The 8,759-nt window shown below is 39.5% G+C and overlaps 1 protein-coding gene across 1 annotated transcript in view; it reads left to right on the top strand.

Annotated features, from left to right (window-relative positions):
• Positions 1–8,400, top strand: part of sh3tc2 (SH3 domain and tetratricopeptide repeats 2) — a 28,530-nt gene extending 20,130 nt beyond the window's left edge. Inside the window, exons 17-22 of the mRNA XM_037675967.1 lie at positions 2,966–3,143; positions 3,230–3,380; positions 4,237–4,359; positions 4,527–4,677; positions 4,788–4,984; positions 7,682–8,400. Of these exons, the coding sequence (XP_037531895.1) occupies positions 2,966–3,143; positions 3,230–3,380; positions 4,237–4,359; positions 4,527–4,677; positions 4,788–4,984; positions 7,682–8,395 (1,514 nt within the window). The 3' untranslated portion in view covers positions 8,396–8,400. The remainder of the gene's footprint in view (positions 1–2,965; positions 3,144–3,229; positions 3,381–4,236; positions 4,360–4,526; positions 4,678–4,787; positions 4,985–7,681) is intronic.
• Positions 8,401–8,759: the final 359 nt, after the last annotated feature.

The raw sequence follows: 8,759 nt of genomic DNA, 5'->3' as shown, positions 1-8,759 counted from the left end.
CCCCCCCCCCCCCCACCACCACCACCACCACACACACACACACACACACACACCCAATGAGACTTCTCCTTATGGGGACCTGGCTTTTTTCCCCATAAAGTTCCCACAACGCAAGTTTTATTTTATTTTTTTGGTAAAATTGGTCCCTACAAGGTAACCTGAAACACAATTGGACATATATTAGGTAAAGAGGAAAATAAGCTAAAACAAAAATAAGTAAATACAAATAAAAATAAGCAGGGGAGTGGTTGTGAGTCAGACTGTAAGATGTTCAGTGACTTGCAATAGCTCTTGGAAGAACCCAATGTCTGATCAGAAGTTCCATCATTGCCCTTTGTTCTATTTTTTCCAATTGAAGAAATGACATAACATCTCCAAACCACAAAGAAACTGAAGGTGTCTTAGAAGATTTCCAAAAGGAGTAGAATACAACACCTGGCTAAAAGCGATGTAAAGACTAATACTTTAGCGTGAGTAGGGTCAGTTAGTACAGTTTTGACTGGAAGCCCCAAAGAAAGGGTTCATACAGACATGAATTCCAAGGGCTTTGGAAAGAATGGCCGAGGACTGACTCCAAAAGCTATGGAGTTTTGTGAACAGGGCCAAGACTTAAGTGAATATCTGCTGTCCTTAAACAACTAGAATTAAAATAAATAAATTATAGCAATCTATATGAACACTATAAACTTTTACACTTCTGTCAGTTTTGCATTATACAGTCATTTTACCAGAAATAATATTTTATTCTAGTTAGATATGTAACATTAAAACTGTATTCACCTGTTTTTCCACAATTGGTGAATTTTGTTCTCACTCCATCTTCATAAAAGGTCATTTAATTGTAAACTGTACTAAAAGTTTAAAAAGACTGTGAGGAAATCAATAAATGCTGTCATATAAATCAAGCTCCAATTGTTTGTGGTGAATGCTGGTGCAGTTTCTCAGTCATGGCAATCTTGAAACTTAATAGAAGGCACAGAGACTCCATTTCTTGTTATTTTGGGAAGAGTGAGAAGAGAAAACATGTTATATAACAAGTCAGGAAGTTCAGATGCTTTCTGCCAAACTGTTAGCTTTGAGAAGCAGTAGTCCTGCTCAGAATGTGCAGTTTGATGTGTGTTAGAGATTATCATGTTAGAACACCCAAATATGTCTAAGTTTCAGTCACATAGCTGTTGATATGAGATGAACTTGTGTAACACCAGTACCACAGCATGAACCTAGCACCACCAGGACAAATGGCAAGTGGTATAACATTGTTAGGTTTTAGGGCTGAACAGTTTTGGAAAATACTCTAATTGCCATTTTTTTAAATCTCAATATTGCAATTTAATATGCAATTATTTTTCAATGCCTTCTTTTCATGCACTTTTCAACAAACACAAGCAATAAATCAATCTGTTTCTGTGGCAAAAAACTCCACTGTTTTCAGCTCCACTGCAACTCTGTTTCTGCATTTTTTGTACAGCTCCGGGATAGCAACTTGGTTAAAATGTTTGTATGAAGGCATTCCCGGGTGCTTTCCATAGCTGCCCACTGGACCACCTGGTGGTGGATGGGTTAAATGCAGAGATCCAATGTCGCCATTGTATGGGAACATACAATGATGACAATACATACACAATATTATTATTATTATATACCGCATATCCATTGTGTTTGCCAAAGCCTTAAACCCAGGCTCAGTCACAGGGGGCCGAGATGGTGTAGAGGCATGGCAGCCGGCTTGGGACCCGAAAGTCCCAGGTTCGATGCACATCACGTGGCGTCTCTGGGCAGCACGCCTCATCCCCAAAATGTCCCCCGGGCGCTTTCAATAGCTGCCCACTGCACCACCTGGTGGTGGATGGGTTAAATGCAGAGACTAATTTCGCCATTGTATGGAAACATACAGTGCTGATATTGTGATGACATTATTATTATTATATTAATGGGCATCATGTCTTTCATTATGAACTCCATCCATGAACTTATTGCTCAAGTTATTTCCACGTGCCATTTTCAAATTATGTTCATACGGAGTAATACCTTCGAACAGTTCGGTCAGTGATCCCTATCGGCTGGTACTTTGCTTACTTGAAGTTGAAGAACCGGTCGTTGGCATTCTAGCCATGCAACTACTGTAAATGGCTTTGTGGTGTTATTTTAAGCGTTGATAAAGATTTGTGGTCTTACCTCGAGAGGTAGCAACAGCAGCAAAGCAGGTTCTGAACAATACATGTCATTGTGCAGCATCGTCTTTTTTATCGTCAAAATAATTCCAAACAACAGACATACTGCCCCTCTTTGGTACGAAACTTCCAGATGTATCAGCTTCTGTCAAGCCTGACACCATTGTGCAACTGGTTAAAGCGCAGTGTTGACTTCTCATGCTCCCTGCTCTGCTCCACTACGCTCACCCATACGTTACGTAACCAGATCATGTGACCAGTCAAACCGCAGCCTTTGCGATTAGAAAATCTCATTTTATCATATTGCAATATTATCTTAAACGCAATTAATTGTTCAGTCCTAGTTTGAAAGCCTCACGTTGACTCCTTCAAAAATAGTTCTTGTCAAGGTCAAATAACTCAGTTATGTCTGATCATATTTGTTTCTCCAAAGATATTTGGCTTGTCCATCAATCTTGAACATGTCACTTTAGCATCTACTCGGACAATGGTTATGTAAAAGTTGCTTTGTAGGAGGCTTTGAGCCTTGGTGGGTTGTTCCTGAACATGTTGAACAATTTCTCCTCATTCCCAGAGTAGATGTGAAAACCTTGTATTTGTCCATTGTTGTGTATATGGATACTAGTTCTGTGAAATAGATCCTCTTTATTCTAGCTAAGAGAAACTAACAGCTGCAGTCAATCATGCCAAATGTATCAGCGATAAGATGAACGTTGCATCCTTTCATTTCACAAATGTTCCAATGTTTAGCTTCAGGACACGCATGATGTTGGTTTGTTGTTTACTTGTTGCAGGTCAAATGGTAGTGGTCAAGCTTTTGAGTCGGCTGTATGCCGACATGCTGCTTTACAAACAAAGTATTGTTTACTATGAGCACTGCGTGTTCGTGTCCAGAGAGCTGAAGGACAAAAGACTGGAGGGAGAGTGTCTGGAAAAACTCAGCAGCTTCTATCTCTCTCTCAACACAGAAAAGTAAATGTTTTTCCCCCTCCCTTCTCAGCCACATTTTATTGCTTCAAACATCTGTTTTACACTGTCTTTCTAAATTTGTGGTGTAGATCATCTCGTAAGTCTCTAGACTACACCAAGCAGAGCCTGAGGATTTCTATTGATCTGGGCAAGAGAGAGGAAGAGTCAGAGACCTGGCTGCAGGTGGGACGCATCTACTACCTGATCCAGGAGGACGAACTGGCTGACATGTACCTGCAGGTATGGAGGAAGTTTAATAAGAGAGCATGGAGTGGTTGTGTTTGTAGTTAGTTCTTTTTATTTTTTCCTTGTTCCAGACTTGTTTTTTTTTTCACATATATTGGTATTCAGGGAATGCTCGCCTTCCCTCAACATTTCTGAACATACAGCAACATCAACAAGAGTCTTAACATGTTTGTGAAAGCACAAGTTGTTAAAAAGTTCACTTCATGGTAGGGATGGACGGTGTTGGATTTTTGGCTGATATTCGATACCAATACCTCTTTTTTTATTTTTATCTTAGACCTACTTATAGAGACTACATAGCTTTCTCTGGTATGGAATTAAAATACCACATTATTCTGCATGATATTTGTCAATTTGGCCTGCTATCAAATGCAGATGCCAAAAAGGGGGCTGGAAATTATGTAACACTACAACTTGGATTATGTTTAATGTCAAATTTATTCATGACATTTACTCTCTCTAACACAATGACAACACTCGAACCGTGGAAAATTGTAAATTTTTGCAAATCTACACTCAACCTGTTTACAAGCAACAAGTGAAAAGTGCATAAGTCGTAGTGCATTAATAGATATACACTTGACAGTTTCTTAAATTAAAAATTTATTTAAAACTAAAGCCTTTTATATAGCCTTTTTTATGGAATGGCTGATGTCCAATATTTAACTTTATCGCTAATATCGTCCGATATTGATAACATGTTGATAATATCGTGCATCCCTACTTCATGGACTACTTTTACATTTAGTTCACTTTCCTTAATACAAATCCTGCTAAATGTACAATCATCCTTGAGTATCACACAGATTTGTACTATTACCATTGAAAACTCATGTAAATATATTTGCAGGCAGCAGTGAAGACAGCCCTGAGGATGAATAATCCTCATTTTGCTATGAGCATCTATGAGGAGGCAGGAGATGTTTACTTCAAAGGTCAGAGAAACCGAAAGGCTTCACTGCTTTTCTACAGAGTAAGTGGGGAAAAAAGGAAAACTGTGCAGTTTGTTCGTGTCACATCTACCAGTACTATGCAATAAGGCAGTATTTTTCCAGAACAACTGTGCTAGGTTTATATGTTAATAATTATCTTTTGTTTTAATATTCTTGAGATCAGACAAATGCTTATTTTGATTCTCAGGATGGAAGTTTGCCATTTGCACGAAGCATCAAGGACATCCACTCAGAGTTTCGTGTGTTGAGTAAACTGACAGAGCTGTTGATGAACCAAGGAGAGCAGGACGAGGCTCTGCAGTACGCTACTTTGGCTGTTCAGATTGCTAACCAAACAGGTATGGAGCAGAAACATGAACTGAGTCGTATTTTATTCAAGATTTGAATTAAAGTTTGCAGCTTTTCTGTAGCATGCCTCTGTGTCAGAATCCATTTGTTTCTCCCTCAGGAGTGCGTGAGAATGAGAGGACTGCCTATCATCGGCTGGCTACAATTTACTACAGCCTGCAGCAGTACGAGATGGCAGAAAACTACTACTTGAAGTCTCTGTCTCTGTGTCCGCCTGCTCTGCATCACCCCAAGGAGGCTCAGTACTACACTAAACTCTACTGCAGATTGGGAAACCTTACCCTCTATGAACTCAAGGTAATGGATTTGTGTTGTCAGCATCACATGAACAGGTTAAACAGTAAAGGTTTTTATTTGGCCAGTACCAGTTTTTAAAGGTCAGCTGATTTATGAGGCTTTTTTTTTTTTTTGGCACATAAATGGACCAGTTTGAGAGTTTGCGTGCTATGGAAACTCCTGCAGAGAGTACTTTTTATTACATTGTATTAGATTTTGGGGAGAATAAAAACATGTAGCCCTGTGGCCTGAGCTGTACACATATTAACCTTTCCTACAGTTTTTTGAAAACTTAATGCATTTCTGTGCATAACGTTAGCCATCTTTTCTTTGATAAAATATTACATAATTAATTATATGTGGCGTTAAAAGATAAGACTCAGACATTGTCCACATAAAAAACAGTCATTAAAAAATGTATTTGTTGTTTCTAAATTTTTTCTCGGGAACACAACACTGTTTCTACACGTCTTCATCCACATGAAAACACAGAAAAAGACACTATAGCAGGGCTATTCAACTGGCGGCCCGTGGGCCACTTCCGGCCTGCAGGTGACTTCAATCCGGCCCACCAATGAGTTCTTAAAAAAATATAAAAAAATTGTGGGGGATTCTGGGTTTGGTTTGGGTTCTGTTTAACGCATTTATGATTCAATGCAACAAAATAAACAAATGTCAAAGGTAACAGATCATTGTAATACTTGGTTTATTTATATAATGACTTTAATTGCTGGATGTCCGGCCTCTGACCAGCTAGATTTCAGTAAATGTGGCCCCCTGAGCAGTTTAGTTGAATAGCCATGCGCTACAGTAAAGGCTCCCAGATACTTGGGCATACTGTGTGTACTCACCGTTCACAGACAGTTGAGACTTCATACTCGAGCGTACACCCTGATGGGCTGCAGCCCAGCTCTGCAGGCAAGGGGCATTTGCCTTCGGGACAAATTGAGGTCACCGATTGGTCATTTGCTGACACGCCTACTGGATTGAGACAGGTCACAAAAAACAAACAAACAAACAAACAAAAAAACAACCGAGAGCTGCCAGCGGCCCTGGGTAGAGGCAGCTGGCAGGCCAGGAGCAGCTGTGCTCTGTGTTTATATGTTGTTAATAACATTTCTAAAAAAAACAACAAAAAAAAACAGGGAGCGCTGGCCCTGCAGCCCACACATCAGACCAGCCCACCAGGAAATCTCCAGACCCTCTCGTAGCTACGCTGGGCCTGATTTTAATTCTCTTGTGACAAATTCTATTATTTCTCACAATTTCAGTCATGGCATCAACGAACGAGGAGGAAGAGATCGATTGCCTCTTGGAAAAAATAAAAAAATAAAAGAAAAGGCCATTAAACCAGATCAGGGATGAAGAAGGTGAATTTAGTACATTAGTGTTGCATACAAAACAGCCCATCACTGGGCAGTTTATTGTGCAACACAGAATACACATACGCAGTCATAAAAATTGATCTTTGCGCGGACATGGTTTGAGGACGTCCACTTTGAGATTGCTTTGAGTCTAATCCAGTATGTACGGACCTCTGCGGAGTGAAGGACGCCCCAGTATGTGGGAGCCTTAAATTTGCCAGGCATGTACGTTGCACTGTATCACTGCCAGGAAAATACACCAAAAACAGGAAACAAGGTGAAGAGCATGTGTACAAAGCTTGCACCCTGACATTTCATTATTGTTGTTGTTAATACGGTTAATGAGCTTGAGGTCGTAGGTTAGGTTAGAGGTGACATGACCATTTTCATAAAGTTCTGTTTTGGCTCTCTAAAAGATTGTTTGCACTCTCGTACTTGTTTAATTTTATTATTTAAACTACTCGGGGCTCCTAAACTCTGCTTCTATGCAAAGACAAGGCTAAAATAATAAACAATGTTAATTCACAAAACATTGTTCTCATGTGAACCACATCTGAGAGCCAGTTTATGAAGCTGATTTCATTCTATGTTTGGATCATATATATGGCAGATTTGTAATCAGCAACTGTGCAGTTTAATAGATTCATTTTTAAATTGCTCTTGAGCCATCAAACCTATTAAATATAAGGAGCTAAATAATAATAATAATAATAATAATAATAATAATAATGTGTATGTATTGTCATCATTGTATGTTCCGATACAATAAGACAAAGTGTTTGAATTTCCGTTAATAACCATGTAATTTACATTTAAAAAAGTTACCATAACAATTGTGTCATATTCCTATGGGACCTCCTGCTGTATTAAATGAAAAAAATTAATAAAATCACCTCAGTTGTGAAAAGGTCCCTCATTCTTTGTGGAAAGTGCAATCACAATGAGCATGTCTATGGAGCACCATGTGAAGTGGAACAACACTGTGCTGCCCAAAGATGTGCCTGACTTTTAATCAGCTATATCTGCACAGGTGTGGCTGACTACTTTTTTTAAATGGCAGTAAAAACAAAAAAACTTAAATAATTGGTATAATTGCTATTTTCATTCACATTAGAGCATAAGTTAACGCACTGGTCCACTAAACCATAGAAGCCCATTGTGAATGATATAGGGACATCTAGTGGTCTAAATTACAAAGTACAACCACCTTCATCCCCATACTTTTATTTTTGGAGTAACTGTATGCATTTTTTCATGAAAAGCAATTTACAACAATTGAAATCCACCCTGAACATGTACCAAATTAGTCTTTTGGTTTTGATATTCTAAACTCCGTTTTGTACATTATTTACAGGATGCTTTTGATGCAGTGGGCTACTTCCAGTTGGCTCTGGCAGCTGCTCTTGAGGACCAAACAAATCCCAACGCTCTGTATGTGGTGTTCATGAAGTTGGCTGAGATCCATTGCAACCACTTGCCCGATGCTCATTTGTGCCGAGCTTACAGAGACAGAGCTCAGAGTCTGAAGAGAGTTTTGGCTTTCATGGGTAATTCTGCTGCTCAAACGGAGAACGTGGACGATGCAGACAGACAACCTGGCCAAAGGAGGGAAAAGTGCTTGGATGCTGATATGGGATACGCTGAGAGGTGTCAAGACAAGTCAGGTCATAGACTTTGTACAACCAACACTAACTCAGAGGAAAGATCTGCAGACGTGAATCGTGGAGAGGATGCCAGTCACAAGAGTCAGAATCATGGTCCTGCTGACACAGACAGTCAGTCCTATAGCGACAGCATCCAAACTGGGTCTTTTGACATGGCTAAGGAGCACATCTCGGACTCCAGCAGCATCACTGACACCTATCAGAACCCAACAGATGGGAAAGACTCAGAGATGGATTCTGACCACAGCATGCCCAGTCAAATACCTGCCAATCACATAAGTGAGGTTACAGGACACACAGATACCAGAGACACTGATTCTGACACTCAGGGAAGTCAAAACACCCCCACTAAAGACACAGATTCTGATGCGACTCAAACAGAATCCGAGGAACATAAACTTTGATAATAAGCACATATTTCAACTCATCGTTTCCCTGTGGCACTTTATGATTTACAGACATTTCCTTTCTTATCTGGTCTCCTGGACAGCCATCTGAGCACAGCGTTCCAGCCAAATGGCAATTTTTATACAAAGTATGGTGTCAGTACTGTAACTCTTTCAGAGTTTTACTCAATTTAAAGCATGTCTAATTGTTTAATATATTCTTAAGAGTTAAAATTCACAGCACTTATAGGTTTTCTACATGGCTTGATTTCTTGTGGAGATAAATCGAACATTACAAATGGTATTTTGGCTGCTGAGTTTTCATTTCACCTGTTTAAAAAATACAACTAGTATGAACAAAGAAGTATCCCGGATACCATAA

This window comes from Nematolebias whitei, chromosome 4 (assembly GCF_014905685.2).
Source record: "Nematolebias whitei isolate Nwh7 chromosome 4, NemWhi1, whole genome shotgun sequence".
Taxonomy (NCBI): domain Eukaryota; kingdom Metazoa; phylum Chordata; class Actinopteri; order Cyprinodontiformes; family Rivulidae; genus Nematolebias; species Nematolebias whitei.
Note: the sequence above shows the minus strand (reverse complement) of the source record. Positions and strands in the feature narration are given on the sequence as shown.